General features: G+C 41.7%; 1 protein-coding gene across 1 annotated transcript in view; it reads right to left on the bottom strand.

Annotated features, from left to right (window-relative positions):
* The window catches only part of RNF144A (ring finger protein 144A), a 62,490-nt gene extending 54,112 nt beyond the window's left edge, over positions 1–8,378 (bottom strand). The window contains exon 1 of the mRNA XM_070955254.1: positions 8,161–8,378. Coding sequence (XP_070811355.1) covers positions 8,161–8,317 — 157 coding nt within the window. The 5' untranslated portion in view covers positions 8,318–8,378. The remainder of the gene's footprint in view (positions 1–8,160) is intronic.
* Between the last annotated feature and the right edge of the window lie 9,601 nt (positions 8,379–17,979).

Genomic DNA, 17,979 nt, shown 5'->3' with positions numbered 1-17,979 from the left:
TGCAACATTCTGATATCACTCCTCAAAATTCAGTAGAGTTGCTAATGTCACCGCCTTTTCCTTCCTTTAAAATCCTTTGTGGAGAACAGCACAGTGATTATATAAGGAAACAAATCTTATGTGAGGCAAAAATTAGTGATGTTTAATGGTATAGTGATGCCATTTGTGGTTATGCTTGTTCTAAAGATGCCCAGAACAAACTGCACCGAAGAACCTAAATAGAAAAAAAAAAGCCTGGTTATACTGTATTCCTATTTTAAAAAACTATTGAGAATTATACTACAGTTTTCTGTACTGTAGGATCTGACAAGGAATACTATTTGAAGCACTTATTTTAGGACAATCCAAGAACATCTTAGATACATGGTGGTGCAAAGTATTTTTTGAAAAGGTACTTCAAAGTATTCCCTTGTAAAGGAAAAAGCCCAAAGCTGCCAGAAGATACAAAATTTATTCCGCTTGGAACAATATAGCAGCAATAGTAAAACAGTACATCAGTGTATTCAGAAGCATAAATCTGCCCTCCCTCCTGCGTTGCAAGAGCCTGGCCTTCGCACATAATAATCAATCTGGAAGCATAGATAGCTGAAACAAAGATAGATGGCTGTTTTATATCACACAGAATTAAATTCAGCTCATAGAGCAATCTGAGACAAATGGATAATCAGTTGCAAAATTTCAAAAAAAGGTACAACATAAACCTCAAACAAATATCCCGTTTCAGAACTCAAAGGAAGAGGGACGCTATCTACAAGCTTACGCTGCAAAAAAGGATTTCTCTTCAGCCTTTCAACATACTGCCACATGCAGGGAATTCTTACACCTTAGTTTGCATAACCGAGGCAGACAGCTATAAGTTACTACCACCAGCAGTTTTCACCCTGGGGGCAGACATCAAGAGTCTGCCTTCATGAGATATTTTTCTCTTAAAGTTGGGTTGAAGCCTTTTGACCTTTCTAATGGAAGCAGGAGGACATCTGGCGACATGATGATGTCGCTGGAAGGAGACAATCCTTTGGAGGATGAACAGGTGAAAATGGGAGCAGCATCCTCCAAGCCTAGAAAAAAAGCCCCCATACAGATAGTCCTCAATTTATGACATATTTGGGCCCAGAATTATGGTTGCAAGTCATGTTGGTTGTTATCACGTAACCATGCCCGATTTTACGACTTTTGTGGCGGTTCTTCAACAAATCACCATGGTCATTAAGCAAATCCATGGTCGTTAGGAGAACGCCACGGTCATTAAACAAACCCATTGCCTGGGAATTCACTTTGCTGGAAATTGGAAGTAAATGTCAGTTTCCAGCAAAATACATTATAAATCATGGAGATATAATCGTGGCACGCTTATGCAAACGGCCTTGAAGGCAGGCTAAATGGCAAGCACCAAAAATGCAATCACCAGATGTGGTGAAGGCGTTGGAAGTTTGAATTTGAATCGTAAGTACCTTTGTTTGGGTCCATTGTAATTTCGAACAGTTGCTAGACGACTAGTGGTACATCAAGAACTACCTGTGTCTGTGTTTTTCATAATCTTAATAATAGGTAAAAAAAATACAGGTGGTTCACTCAATTCACTTATTTCTGACTTCAGGGGAAAAAAATTATAACCATTGAAAATTATTAGTTCTGCAGCCAGGTTTCAGCAGTGGGATCTCAAAAGGCCTGGACCACAGTAGTCTGTGCCCTATCCATCCCTGTCCCAAAATACGTTAAATCACACATGCATCTGATGTTAATGTTGTATCTGAATACACCTGAAGCCTTGCAATATTATGGCAGTGTTCTCTTTTTAATGAGATACTCCAGACAGCACTGGCCTACACCTTACACTCAGTTGCAAAAAATGAGACCAGTGTCGGATGACATTTTCACTGGATATTTTCAAGAGTCGCATGAACTTGCCCTAAACCTGGTCTGCTTCTGCCATACTCTTTCAAGGAGCAGCAATCTCTTTCTCCTCTCCCACCGGGGTGTGTATATGGGATAAGCACAGGACGTAGAAAAGCAACACTACGATCACCAATTAACTAATCTAAGATCCAAGATGAAGCTGTATACAGAAGAACACCTGAAACATGTGTGGTGCTAAGTGTGGAGAAACCTTGGCCCTATCCCTCCATCTCATTTTTCTTACTCATTCCTTCGTTCCTCATTGGCTTGCTGGTGTATTTGTTTGTGGGGAACTGAGTGCTAGATATTTGCAGTGAAGAGCTTCTCGTACAATTTGCCATCTGAGGTTTTTTTGTTTTTTTTACTCCAACTCCACATTTTATGTCAGCAGTTTCAATGTAATTAGATGGCCAGATGTGGTCCCAACATGGAACTTCATTATGGAGACAGATACTTGAGGATATGAGGGCCTCTTGCCATTCAAAAGTACAAAGTGTGCATTTGTGGCTTAGTGCACTAAATCAGAAGATATAATTTACCAAGCCCACAGTCCCACTTTAAAATAAAAAAGGCGGGAGGGATAAACTATACACTATAAATAGTTAGTGAATCAGCAGCCATGTGAAGAGCAATTATTGGGGTTTTTTTTTCCAACTAAGATTGCTAACTTTTTTTCCTGCCAGACTCCTGTGCCCTCACCGCCTACCTGGCATGCAGAAATGAAGCAGATGGAGCTTCATCCATAGGTTTGCTCCCATGCCTAAAACTGAAAAAAAGCTGCCTTTCAGGCAGCTATTAAAAGCAAAAGAATCTGCCAAAAAGGACTAGACGTTCTTCTATCAGATTACAGGATGTCTTATATCTAAGAATTGTTTCATCTCCCACACTGCAATATATAAATATCTCAATATTTTTCAGAGAGTCGCTGTAGTAATCTCTGTATCTCAAAGGAGCCCAGGCAATTCTCTATAATTTCCTTCTTGCAGAGATTTAGCTCTATTGTGCTGTAAATATTTCCAGCAGTGCACCTTCACATTTGTAACAAAGGAAAAGGAAGAAATCTAACTACTTTCAGCAGCAAAAATGGGAAATGGTTCCTATATAATAAGCCTATGACTTAGTGCTACTAAGAGAACAGCGGAGAACTGGAGGAAGAATTTTTAAAGAATATTAAGGCTTCAAACTCCAAATGGGAGAGTCATAAAGATAAAAGTTTGTTGGAATAAAAGAGAGTTATAATAAAACTGGATTTTAAAAAACAGCTTGGGGTAACCCAAAACCAGGGTGAGATCCAGCAGGTTCTGACAGATTCTGGAGAACTGGTAACAGAAATTTTGAGCAGTTCGGAGAACCAGCAAATACCACCTCTGGGTGGCCCGAGAGTGGGGTGGAAATGGAGATTTTACAATATCCTTCCCCCAGGATTGGGGAGGGAATGGGAATTTTGCAGTATCCTTCCCCTGCCACGCCCATCAAGATACACCCACCAAGCCACACCCACAGAAGTGGTAGTAAAAAAAATTGGATTTCACCACTGCCCAAAACATTGATCAAATGCAGGCTATATATAAATTAAGGTGAAAAAAGACCCAAAGGAAGGGTGGTGAATTAGATGGAAAGCAGTCATGCCACTTTAACTACCAACCAGACACATTTCTGAATTTCACTTTCATTCATCTAAGACAGTGGTCCCCAATCTTTTGGGCACCAGGACCGATTCCATGGAGAAAAATTTTTCTGCAGACCCGAGGGGGTGTAGTTTTCCATCCTGCCTGCATCCCACAGATGGGGCTTTGCTTGTTCCCATGGACTGGTTTGCTGGTATGCTGTGGACTGATACCAGTCCACGTACCGGGGATTGGGGACCCCTGATCTAAGATACGGAATCTACATTAGCATAAGGAACAGACTGCTGTTCTGGGTCACATGCAAAGTCAGGAACTTTCTGCTAAGGAGGAAAAGATTTTGCCTTTGAAAAGACCAATGGAGAATCCCAGGAGAAAAGGAACCAGAAGCTATATGCTGAGGTTGGGAAAAGGAAAGGAATCTCTTTAGTCTCTGTTAAAAATAAAGCGTCAGTAAAAAACTGGATGGAGAAGCTTGGGGAAAAATGTTCATAAAAGGAAGCAAGAACCCTACTTGCAGGCATGAAGTCTTCCTACAGCACAGGTAACATTTTTTTAGATGAGCTAGAAATAATGCATAATGTTGCTTTTTACCAATGTTCCTTCCTATTGATCCTTTACAAGCCATCTTTCTATGCAAACTGGCACCTTTTCGTGTCAGAGTTGCTTTTATATTAGTGGCAGATCTATCATCCTTTGAACTACTAAGAGTTTTATGTTCTCCCGCATATTATTTTTAATTGGATATTCCTTTCAGATGTCTGTGTTTTGAACCGTTTTGTATTCTTAGCCCTTCTACCACATCCAACAACTTAAAAGTTAAAAAGGAGCCACCATATTCTCCCTTTCCCTTTTTGTTTTAAATGAAGTTTGTGATTTTTGTCTCATCCTACATGGGATAAGGGTTGGGTTTCATAATCACGTGCTTCAATGCTACAAGGCCAGGAAATGCTTGTGCTAAAGAATTCCCCTTTTATTATTTTTCCCTCTTTTCTAAGGGGGAAATACATACTGTGAGGATTAGAGTTGGAAGGGGTGACATCAGGTAAAGTCATACCTAGGAAAATAGATAGTGGCAGCACTAATGCTGCACCCAAAGCAAGCAGTAGAGCTAGAGAGGATAGAGAGCTTCTGGGAGGCGAGACCACCAGACTTTCACACAATGCGTTTCATTTTGTTAGTGCCAGGAGTAATACTGCAGTAATATTGACAAATGCAGATTAAAGGGCAACATCTAAAAGAGTTTTCACACACTCTGTCCTATGTGGCTTATAAAGTCTTGAAAGGTCTTTATATTGTAAACAGTAGGAAGATAGAACAATATGTTTCTATATGGCCTAGTTTTAACAATATATTAAAGGTCTGAGTTTGTTCTATATTAATATTATATGGATCATTTAAATAATGATTTATACTTAGTTCATTTTAACCATGGTTTTATATATGTATATGCATGCACACATGTGTATTATTGTAGTATCATTATTGTATTATTTTTATTCTTAGTTTGGTTGTTGTGTGTTTGTTTTTATATATTTATGTTGTTGTTATATTTCACCAAATGAAGAAAGCATTTAAAAGCAAAGGATGTGTTCTTCAGGATAAGCCATTCAACTAACAGTACAACATTATGCCAGTTTACTTAGTAACATGTCTCTTTCATTTCTATGAAATTGATCCCCAAGAAAGTTTGCTTAAGGTTGAAGCCTAGTTTACCAAGCATAGCTACTCAGACATTAAGCCTCCAAGTCTCATGTAGTTCAAACATGAAGTAATATGTAGACTTTACTCCAGCATACAGTTAGCATACTTTAACCTCATTTAAATCACAGCCTGTCAGTTCCAAGTGCCATTTAAAACATACTTTTGTCTCTCAAATTTGGTCTTGTGATTTTTACTACTGAACATTTCATATGAAGAAACCTACATAACCAAATCTGCAGGCTCAGCACTGATACCATCAAAGCGTAACTGAAGATGGATTTTTTTCCCCAGATATTCTCTTCTTAACTATCTTCTTCCAGTTTCCCTGCAGCCAACCATGAATATCTCCTTGCTTGATTTGAGTGGGTTCCTGCAAGCTGTTTCAGCAAAGCTGCCTTTAAAATATGTATGAGTCTATTCATGCTGAAGAATTAGAGGGAGTAGAGGTTAGTTAATCTTTGCATTAGAGGACCCAAAGGTTTTCAAGAATTTTTAAGGCACTGCCACATATTTAATAGCCGGAAAGGAGCAGGATGTAGTATACAGTTCCTCCCAAGATTCTTTCTAGGCTAAATTTAGATTATTATCATCTTCAACCATCATTGCAGGAACAAACTTTGGGAGCAGATTAGAAGTTGGGCAATCACCACCCAGTTAATTCAAATAACCGATAGAGAAAAGTAGGAGGGGAAAAGATTCTAACTTAACCATCTCTATCATCACAGAAATTTTTAAAAGCATTTATAAGAAGAAAAGAAAAAAAAAGATGGAAAATATCCTCCCAAAGCACATATGATTTCACGGAACTAGAGTCACACTTTCTTTAAAGAGGCATGGCATAAATCAAACTCTGATAGTGGAATTTATGAATCCAGACAACTTTTACTAAATGATCCCTCCTTATACAGCCATGTAGGTTGATCATTTTTTTTTCTCCACCCCTTCAACTTGTCTTGCCAGAAACTGACAGCTGCTTCTGCCACTACAACTGAAGATTTCTAGTGGGAAGAAGCATTCCTGAGGCTCCATGTTCACCTTTATTTCATCCATCCATCCACCCGTCCACACCCACTCCAAGCTCTCTTTTAACCAGAAGTCAGGGAATAGGAACTGGTGGCCTCTAGTTAATCTTAACTCTGAATAGTACACCAATATGATCAATGTGAAGGATACTGACAGAGGATCTAGAGCAGTGCTTCTCAATCTTAGCCACAAAAGTCAAAACTTCCATTTCCTCCATCAGTATGAACTGGAAGGACTTGGTTTTTCTTATTTCTGCATATGAAGACATTGCTTATATAAGTAAGATTAAAGATTATACTTCTGCAACTTGGTGCCTTCTAGATATATTAAACAACCCCAGCCAACATGAATGACAAAATATTATCAACATTAGCAAGTCGGAAAATCTACAAGGGGAGGTTTCCTGCCATTATAACTCTTACTCCAATCTCAGTGTCTTAAAAGCTAATTAAATATTTTTTCCTTTTCTATTCCATTAGCTCTCCCCAAGCAATCAAGTATAACCAAGATTTATCAAACCTAGTATCTTTTTTTCTACCTACAGAAAATCTGTTGGTAGAGAGGATTAAGTTAGGAGATTGCTCTTGCTGATTCTTCCCAGCAAAGAGGTGCCAAAACAGTCTAAGAATTAAAGGATGGTGTAAATGCTGGCAGTAGTATGCTCCATCATCATGTTGTCTCTACTCACCTCCATTGCTCATTCTAAAAATGGGTTGAAAAATGTTTAATTAAAAAAAACATGATATTAGGATGGCAGCCAAGAGTTATGCAAGCCAAATGGAGTTATGCATTAATTGCAAGAAAAAAGGTCCAAAATGGCATTAAAGTGTCTATGTGTACATATGTACTAATACAAATAGTCCTCACTTAACAACTCTCCTGTTTAGCAACCGTTTTAAGTTACAACAGTGCTGAAAAAGTAACATTAAAACCGGTCCTCACATTTACAACCATCCCAGGGGCCCCAAAGTTACGTAAGATTCAGGCCCATCACAACTGGCACACATTTATGACCGTCACAGATCCCACAGTCACATTAACTGCCATTTGCACGCATCACTGCTGACTTGTGACAAGCAGAGAAGACAATGGAGAAGCCAGCAATAAAAATCGCAAGCCGCAGTCAACCAATGTCTCTCTCAGCGGCCTAGCGATGGATATGCCGGTCCCAATTTTAAGCATGTACACGTACATGCCTGTACACAGAGTGAGAATGGACACACCACCCCATTCTATAATAAAGTTCTTTCGTAACTAACTTATTTAGTTCTGATACGTAGCGCGGCCCAAACTGTGCAAGCAATCCCAAATGCCCGATTCTGGGCATCTGTGATCTTGGCACTAATTTGGGAGCAAGTCTCTCTCAATTCCAGGGAAGTTGCTTTCCTCAGGGAATTCAGCAAATGTTAGCTGTAGCACCTTCTCCATCATTTTTTTTCCTTTTTCCCCCCCATAAATATAGAAGCCTCAAAGGAAAATGCTGCTGACAAGCGCCAATAAGGCCCTTCAGCGGGAGTTTGGGGAGGATGGCCGTTCTCCATCCCCCTAACAAAATAAAGGACTGGGCAAACTCCCCACCGCCTCCAAATAAGACGCCCCCGGGGTCCAGGTTAGCGGGGCTGCCCTTCTACTACGCCGCTAAGACTCCTCCAGCGACCTCATGTTTACGGGCGTCCTTGTAAGATGCGAGCCCGCTCAACGGATGACAGCTTGAGCGAAGCTCGTCTCATATAACGCGGCGGCCGCCTTTTTAAATCGACGCCGCGCCCGGTCGGGGCGAGCGCTCCATCTCATCGCCGGCCGCGCAAACCCCTTCAGCCCGCCGCGCCGGAGAAGAGGGCGGCCTACCCAGAGGAAGCGCCCGAGGGATGCCGCCCGCAAGGAGCTCCAACGAGCCCGGCGAACGCCTCACCCTTCTTCTCCTCCTCCTCCTCTTCCTGCTGCTGCTGCTGCTGCTGCTGCTGCTGCCGCCGCCGCCGCCGAACTCGGAAAGAGAAAAGCCCGCCGCCTCGGCCGCTTCTGCCTAGCGGGCGCCTCCTGGGCTCTGCAGCTCCCGCCGGGGCTTGCATGGACCGCGCGCTGTGTGCCGCCCCGCTCCTCAGGGGCGCGAGCAGCCTGGCCCGGGTGTGGGCGCCTCGCGCATTCTGCTGCCGCTGCTGGTTCTGCGCGCTTCCCTCGCCGCGGCGGCCGGCTGCTTTCTGCTCGCCTTGGGCCCCCCCTCCTTCCTTCTGTCCCTTGAGGAAGGAAGAAGGTTGGGGGGGGGAGAGGAGGGAGGGAGGGAGGGAGGAGGGAAAGGGAATAGCTAATCTGAGCACAAGGGCGCCATTAAGCTTCTGTGGCTTTGCAAGCCGGAGCGGGGCTGCTTTGAAGCGACCGCTAAATTGGGTGCGCCGCGGATGCCCCCCGCGCGCCCCCTGCCGGCTCGCGGGGCGCAAGACACAAAGGACAGAGCCTTCCCCCTCAGGCAATCTCAGGTTCCGGATCGCTATTGCCGGACTTCAGGCTTGGGTGGCGATTGGGCATTGATGATCGAGTCGCTTTTGCGGGCTGCTTTGGATGCTTAGCAGTCCGCGAGCGATCTATCAATCAGAATAGAACTGGGAAGGACCTTGGAGGTCTTCTAGTCCAGCCCGGTGGTGAAATCCAATTTTTTTTACCACCGGTTCTGTGGGCGTGGCTTGGTGGGCATGGCAGGGGAAGGATACTGCAAAATCTCCATTCCCACCCCACTCCAGGGGAAGGATACTGCAAAATCCCCATTCCCTCCCCACTCCTAGGGGGAAGGATATTACAAAATCTCCATTCCCACCCTACTCTGGGGCCAGCCAGAGGTGATATTCGCCAGTTCTCCAAACTACTCAAAATTTCCGCTAACGGTTCTCCAAAACCTGTCAGAACCTGCTGGATTTCACCCCTGGTCCAGCCCACTGCTCAAGCAGGAGACTTTATATACCATTTCAGACTAGTGGCTGGCTCTCCAGTCTTTCTTTAAAAAAACCTCCAGTGATGAAGCATCTACAAGTTGGAAGGTAAGCCACTTCCGCTGGTTAATTGTCCTCACTCTTAGGAAGTTTCTCCTTAATTCCAGGTTACTTCTCTCCTTGGTTAGTTTTCATCCATTGTTTCTTGTCTCCTCTTCTGGTGCTTTGGAAAATAAGTTGACACCTCCCCTCCTCTTCGTAGCAGCCCCTCAAATACTTGAATACTGCTATCATGCCCCCCCCCAGTCCTTTTTTTTCTCTAGACTGGCCATGCAAAGGGAAATAAAAGCACTTCCTTCTGAACCAATCCCTTGTCTTTGGGAGAAAAATGTATGGTCCTGGCTCAGCCATAGGATTTTAAGAGAATTTTCATTGGAAAATGTAAAGGAAAGGATGGATCGCTTATTTTCCTGTATTCTTCTAACACTTCTCTCTTCCTTTTTACTAATTCAGACCGTCCCAATCTTTAACCAGAGCATTCAGTTGTAACCTAAAATGGGCAAATGCTAAAAGACGAGGCATAGCTGAACTGTAAAATTTAACACTCAGCCATCATTTTCTCTACATTGTCCCACATCCAAAGTACAAAGACAACCAACAGTTGTTGCTCCTGACTGAGATAAATTAAAACTCAGTGATCAGGGCAATTTACGTTCCTGCCCTTTCAAGGGCTGGAGGAATACTTTTTAATGGTAGCCATCTGAGTGTATCGTAGTTAGTTTTATAACAGGATTCATCATTATTAGTCTTCAAAGTCGCCCTCCAATGTGGGCATTTGAAATTGGCCGCAGTGTGATCAATGGACTATACAGAGGGTGTCAAGAGGGGGCAGGGATGGACGGGAGAGAGAAATGGCAGAAGCTCTTCCTTTGGATACAGATTGCCTCCTTCATATAGTATGTCCATTGTGATGTCACACATACCAAAGGAGTGAAGCTTGTGTCGGGACAGCGTGCTGCCACTGTCCTCACTTTTGATGAAAGCATTGTGCCCTTCAGACACCTCTGTATCAGGGATGAAATCCAGCAGGTTCTGACAGGTTCTGGAGAACCAGTAGCGGAAATTTTAAGCAGTTCGGAGAACCAGCAAATACCACCTCTGGCCGGCCCCAGGAGTGGGGAGGGAATGGGGATTTTGCAGTATCCTTCCCCTGCCACGCCCACCAAGCCACACCACACCACACCAAGCCACGCCCACAAAACCGGTAGTAAAAAAAATTGGATTTCACCACTGCTCTGTATATAAGACAGAATGTTAAATGAGAAAAAAATCTTTACTTGATCTTTAAAATAAGGAACCTGAATATCTGTACGGTACCTGCAGTCTATCTGCAGAGTTTCTCAGTCATCCAGGCCATGTCCCATGCTTTTTCAGGAGGCAAATAGACTTTGTTTTTCTTTTGAAGACATTTCGCTTCTCCTCAAGGAAGTCCAGTAGCCTCCTGAAAAAGCACCTTTGGGACTACCTGTAGTCCGATTTACAACGCTTTATTTAGCAATGGTTCAAAATTATAATGGCACACAAAAAAGAGACTTATGACCGGTCCTAGCATTTAACAACTATACAGCATCTCCAGGTCATGTGACCAAAATTTGAGTACTTAGCAACCAGCAAGTATTTATGACAATTACAGCATTCCAGGATCACATGTTCACCATTTATGGTCTTCCCAGCTGACTTCCAACAAGCAAAATCAGGGGGAAGGCAGACGATATAACTTAATAACTAGGATGATTCACTTAACAACCATGGCAAAATAGGTCATAAAATTGAGCACAATTCACTTAACTGCCATACAGTATTTAGCAATGGAAGTTCCAGTCTCAATTGTAGTTGTAAGTTGAGGACTACTTATATATGCCTTTTGACTGGTAGTGTTAAGAACTTTCTGTCTCTATGGAAGTGTTAGTGTTAAATTAGAACTGGAACTCTCGTCAATTCTTGTGGCTACAGCTCCCAGAATTCCTGTGCCTCATAATTCTATAAGACCAAAATACATTCATTTGCCGATTTCCAAAATTACAGGTGAATAGTATGTATCATTGTAACATTGGCACATCACTGGATGTGGTAGTGGAATAGCGTTCAGAATGCTTGCATTCATAATTGCTTCTGGACTTCTTGCTTGAAACGGGGGGAAAAATGAAACTGAATTTATTAGTCATGTGAAAAAATAGGTACATTCTCTGTGAGTTCTGTAGTTTTATGTATCATGACATAGTAAGAATCATCTGGTCCTTAGCAGTTCTTAAAAGTAGGTAAATACAACCTCAGGTGAACAACAACACATGACATATTACACTAAGTCATCATTTATTTTACAAAAAGAAAGCCAAAATGGAGGAAAAACAAAGTACACCTTATGATTCAATAGCTTGCAGAATCATCTTTGGAAGCAATAATTTGAAGTAATCATTTTCTGTATGGCATTATCAGTCTCTCACATTGCTGTGGAGGAATTTTGGCCCACTCTTCTTTACAACAATTGCTTCAGTTCATTGAGGTTTGTGGATATTTGTTTATGCGCAGCTTTCCTGCGGTCCCACCACAGCATTTTAGATGAGTTGAGGTGTGGACTTTGACTGGGTCATTGCAAAACCTTGATTCTTTTTCAGCCATTCAGTTGTAGATTTGCTGGTGGGCTTGGGATCATTGTCCTCTTGCATGACACAATGTCAGCCACGCTTTAGCTGTCGGACAGGTGACCTCACATTTGACTCTATAACATTTTGATATACAGAAGAGTTCATGGTTGACTCAATGACTGCAAGAGCCCAAGTCCTGTGGCTGCAAAACAAGTCCAAATCATCACCTCTTCATCACCATGCTTGATGGTTGGTAGAAGATGTTTGTGCTGATACGCTGTGTTTTGTTTTCATCATATGTAGCATTGAACATTATGACCAAACATCTCTACTTTGGTCCTGTCTATTCAAAGAACAGTGTTCCAGAAATCTTATGATTTCTATCAATCAGAATAGAACTGGAAGGGACTTTGGAGGTCTTCTAGTCCAGCCCTCTGCTCAAGCAGCAGACACTATACTATTTCAGACAGGTGACTGTCCAGTTTTTTCTTAAAAACCTCCAGTGATGAAACACTCACAACCTCTGAAGGCCAGCTGTTCCGCTGGTTAATTGTCCTCACTCTTAGGAAGTTTCTCCTTAATCCCAGGTTGCTTCTCTCCTTGATTAGTTTCCATCCATTGTTTCTTGTCTTGCCTTCTGATGCTTTGGAAAATAAGTTGACCCCCTTATCTTTGAGGCAGCCCTTCAAATATAGGAATACTGCTATCATGTCACCCTTAGTCCTTCTTTTCTCTAGACTACCCATTCCCAATTCCCGCAACCATTCTTCATACATTTTTGTATCCAGGCCTTTAATTGTCTTAGTTGCTCTTCTTTGCAATTTTTCCAAAGTCTCGACATCTTTTTTGTAATGTGGTGACAAAAACTGGATGCAGTATTCCAAGTATGATCTTACTAAGGATCTATAGAGCGGTACTAATTATTCATGTGATTTTGATTCTATGCCTTTGTTTATATAACCAAGGATTGTACTAGCTTTTTTGGTTGCTGCCGCATATTGCTGGCTCATATTTAAGTGATCATCCACTAGGACTCCAAGGCCCCTCTCACAGTTTGTTTGTTTGTTTGTTTGTTTGTTTGTTTGTTTGTTTATTTATTATATTTCTATACCGCCTTTCTCCCGTAGGACTCAAGGCGGTGTACAGTCAAGAAAAATATAGACACACAAACATCATAAAATTGCTAATTTAAACAGTTACTGTTTTAGAACCAGATTTCACCTAATCTGCACTTGTACCTTTGGTTTTCCTTGCCTAGAAGTAAAACACATATTACATTTGTTTGGATGCAACTTTGCACACCTAAGTCATGCTGCCATGCTCTTTTTATAGAGAAGAGGCTTTCTCCTGGCAACCCTTCCAAACAAACCATACCTGTTCAGTCTAATTTTTCTAATTGTACTGTCATGAACTTTTAACGTATAACATGAGGCCTGTAGAGTCTGAGATGTAACTCTTGGAATTTTTGCAATTTCTCTGAGCATTGCACAGTCTGACCTTAGGGTGACTTTGCTGAGATTTCCATTGCTAGGAAGATTGGCAGCTGTGCTGAATGCTTTCCACTTGTGAATGATCTTCCTCACTCTAGAATGAGGGGCTTTGAATTGTTTGGAAATGGCCTTATAACCCTTCCAAGGCACTAACAATAGCTTCTCTAAGATTATGGCTGATGTCTTTATTCTTTGGCATTGTGTTAACACACACTTCAACGCTGGAGCCCAGCAAATGCCTAAAACTTTGACTTTTAAAGAGGTAGTCATACTTGCTGATGATCAGTTGATCAAGAGTGCTTGATTAGCAGCACCTGTTGGCTACTTAGCCTTATCAGATATATATTGACGGTCGTGCTCATTTGGTTCTATGAGGAAGTTATTTGGTCAATACAGCTTCAGGTTCAAAAGGTTGTTTTTATTATTTACAAATATATACATGCATACGATAATGAACAGGGTGTCCTGTTACATTTTTACCCTAACTGTATGACTCAGATGTTGAGAGGAGAGAGAAGTTCACATGTTGTCTCGCTGAGAGATCGATGAGAGAGAGAGAAAAAAAAAGATATCCAAATGGTTTCTAGGTAAGAGTCCAATAAGAGAGTTCATTGGCTGATATAGTCACATGTGATGTCTGTAAAGACTTAACCCCTTCTAGTCTCTGGTGCATTATATGCAGGCAATATCTGACAAGCTTCTTCATACTTATGGAAGCAGTAAAGATGTGCTAAGATTTTCACACACGGCTTCTCCATTTTGGCTTTTTGTTGTTGTTGTTCAATGAATGATGACATGGTTGTTCATCCAAGGTTTATTTGCCTACTTTTAAGAACTGCTAAGGGTCAGATGATTTTTACTATGTCTTGATACGTGAAACCACAGAACTCAAAGAGAACGCACTTACTTTTTCACATGGCTGTAGGTTTTCACGTTTAAAATTATTTTGTCATTATGCCTTGAAATGTTGTGAAATGTAAAGCAAAATGTTGATGTTGTATTGTTTTTGTAATCTATTGATGTATTATTTTTGTAATCTATTGCACTGAAGAAAGGCAAAGTCGTTACTTTTCTTTCTCTCTTTGCTTTTCTTTCTCTTTTTCTAACTTTTGTTTCTTCTATATCTTTTACTTTACAAAGGAACTTACTAAAAAAGTATTAATTGGAATGCTTGCATCTGTGCCTAGTGATTGCTCTGAGGTTTTAAGTCATGAAGGTGATGCGGTTTGGGTGTGGACTTTCAGGCTTTATTTAAACAACATTGTATCTGAAGAAGGGCAATTTTTACTAAACTGCTACGGAATGAAGCTCCATAATCACTTCTGTGGTATTGGGGGGAAGGGGGGGAGTGCAGTTATGCAAGAAATCTACATGCATGAAATGGAAGAATGCTGGGCGCATTTTAGTCCCACTGGAGTTGAATGTGATTATGGTTAGTGCAATAAAAATAGAGATTAAGAGAACTGCAACTTACAAAGCCTTTTCAGCTATTTTTTCCTCAGTGGTGTACAGTACTAAATCTATATATAGAAACTGTGGCTTTGGTCTAAATTTGTGCCTGGCAGCTGTACATGGTTATCAAAAACAGTTTAAAACGCTGTATTTCAAACATTACCACGCTATTTAAGAGTAAATAAAATTACTAGCGATTATAAGGATCATAGTGAAGTTAGGTTTGAACATTTCAATTAATATTCAATCAATTAATGCTGAACATTGTTGAACTACCCCCCTCCCCCCAGAAAAGCTTAAAGCGGTAATTAAAGAGATAATTCATACATTTGTGTTTATTACATTTATATTAAGCTGCAGGTCTGGACAGTCTGTGACAGTTTGTTGCTGACTTGTAATTCCCATCAGCTGCTCCCAGCATTAGCTGGATAGCAGCTAATAGTTTTTTTACTGTTATAAAAGCATGAGAAATATTTTTGGTTTATATTTTAATGCAAGTAGTTCTAACTGCCTAAATCAGAATGTGAAATGCAGCTACCCCTTTTCCCCCCCTGGGTTTTATAATTTTAATCACAAAAAAATGCATAAATTACAGCAGTGATTTTCAACCTCAGCAACTTTAAGCCATGTGGACTTCAACTCCCAGAATTCCCTAGCCAGCCATGCTAGCTGGGAAATTCTGGGACTCCACAAGGCTTAAAGTCTCTGAGGTTGAGAAACACTGCACTATGGGAATCTGCCCTCCCCCTTCCAAGATAGATAGGCTGATATTAGGGGCGGGTGGGGTGCATGTTTTTGTGTGCATTGGGGTATTTGGGAATCCAAGCAAGTTCTGAACAGCAGTAAGAATTACAGAGTGTGTGGTTATCTTTTAACCGTTTTCTGTTGTTGGAAGAAATATCCATCTGGTTCAGTTCCAAGTGGGGAGAAAGACACTGGAAACATGGTGGCTGATTGGAAAGATGATTTAATGGAGCAGAACCATCAAGCATATGGTCATAGTGCAGTTGAACACATGGAGTGGAGAGTGAGGGTTATTTATACCCTCTCTTGGGCCTTGCCCTTGAGCTTCCTGTTCCTGTGGCAAGGACATGTATTCTATTGGTTGCTGTCAGACTCCCATGGGGCTATGCAAGGGTCATAGCTGATTTTGTAGGTTATCTGAGTCAAGCTTGGTTGAAGCTTGGACTGATGCAATGAAGGGGCTTTGTTGTGCAGTTTCTATCGTGCCTGAATGGCTTTGCCCTGAAAGATAATCCGATCATCCTGGAGCTGACGTTCTTTTGTTTTGTAGATAGGCTGGCCCAGTCCTTCTGAACGGGCAACACATATCTGCTGGGGGTAGAGAGCTGAAGCTCTAAGTTTCTGTCTTTAGAAACATGTTTTTTCTTTAGGGAAAATACAATATTCTGCCTTTTTAATATTTCCTAAAATATTTCATTCTTCCAAGAGGGACGAGCACTAACTTTCTACACTATATATTTATCAGTCAAATGAACAGCGTGTTCATCTGATCCTCCAAAACACGGGTGTCAAACTCGATTGCATCATGTGATGTCACATGATGTATCGCAACATTTTTTGCCTTTGTGGAGCTGGGGTGGGTGTGGCCTGTGTGTGATGTATCCGGCCCGCGGGCCACCAGTTTGACACACCTACTCCAAAACAATTTAGCGGCGGTCAGGAGGGTTAAGATTAATAGTTGATAAGGTAAGGTAAGATAACCTTTACTATCATTTTTTTACTGTGAGTACACTGGCCCACATTAAAAATGAAATTCTGTTGCCTGCTTTCAAAAGAAAGTATATATATACCCATACCCATACATAACACACATATATACATTATATATTCCCGTGATGGTGAACCTATGGCACGTGTGCTAGAGGTGGCATACAGAGCCCACTGTGGGCAAGTGCCAGCTGTTCTTCTGGGTTCCGTTGCGTGAATGCATGCTGGCCAGCTGGTCCATTGCACATGCGCACCAGCCAGCTGCTCTCTTCCGGTTCCAACGCGTGCATGCATGCCAGCCAGCTGGTCCAGCATAAATGCACATGACGGAACCCGGAAGAGAGCAGCTGGCTGGTGTGCTTGCACAATGGACCAGCTGTCTGGCGCGCATGCATGCAATGAAACCTGGAAGAGCAGCTGGCCACCGCACACATGCCCACCAGCCAGCTGGTCTCTTCCGGGTTCTGGCACTCCAGCGCGTGTGCACAAGCTCCAGTTTTGGTACTCGGCTCTGAAAAGGTTAACCATCCCTGTGGAGCCTGCTCAAGCATCACTTATATGCTATGTTCTAGATAGAAAGAAGTAAACTACCAATCATCTTTTCTGCCATCTTCGCCACTCTTTGTAATGCTTCCAAACCAGACAGTAATGCAATATGACAGGATGCTCTTGATTGTCCCTCTATAGAGGAACAGGAAAGGAAGATGTACTCTTCTCATGCGATGCAAAAAATGCAGGCACTGTTGTGCCCGCTTCACCAGTATCTCACTTTTGAGTGACCAAGCTAGCCTACTTGTTAGCTGCACACCCAGAAACATGAGGCTGCTAACCACCTCCATAGGGGAATCATTAATACACACAGGTGTGTGGCTGTGCCTGCCTTTTCTGAAACCAACAATGATCTCTTTAGTCCTCTCTTTACTCTCTAATAGGCAAAAGGTTTGTTAATACAGCAGCCAAAATTGTTAAAGATAGATGTGAAGGGTTGTCAGCCATACCTGTGAACATAAAGAAAAGGGATAAGAGAGCCAATTCGGAGTTGTGGTTAAGGTGCTGGCCTAGAAAACAGGAGACTGTGAGTTCTAGTCCTGCCTTAGGCAAGAAAGTCACCTGAGGGATTTGGGCCAGTCACTCTCTCAGTCCAATCCACATCATAGGTTGTGGGAACAATAGAAGGAAGGAGAATTAGGTATGTTTGCTGCCTGCGGTTATATATAAAGACAGGTGAAATAATTATCTAATAATAGTACAAGTCCAAATACTTTAGCGTCTAGGGCATATTGCTTCATTTCTGAAATGGGACCCTTTTCCCACTGTGAGGCTAAATATTAAATTGATAGACCACATTTATAACAATATAAATCAATATAAATAAGTCTTTTCCCCTCTTCCAAATAGAGATCAAACATTTAACTTGACCAAAAAATATGTAAAAAATATGTAAGTTTGATGCAGAGGTTAAAACATCAGGAGACTGTGAGTTCTAGTCCTG

Source organism: Pituophis catenifer, unplaced genomic scaffold, assembly GCF_029215685.1.
Source record: "Pituophis catenifer annectens isolate HBS135680 unplaced genomic scaffold, rPitCat1.0.hap2 SCAF_1, whole genome shotgun sequence".
In the NCBI taxonomy this organism is placed as follows: domain Eukaryota; kingdom Metazoa; phylum Chordata; class Lepidosauria; order Squamata; family Colubridae; genus Pituophis; species Pituophis catenifer.
This window is presented reverse-complemented; position numbering and strand designations above follow the sequence as displayed.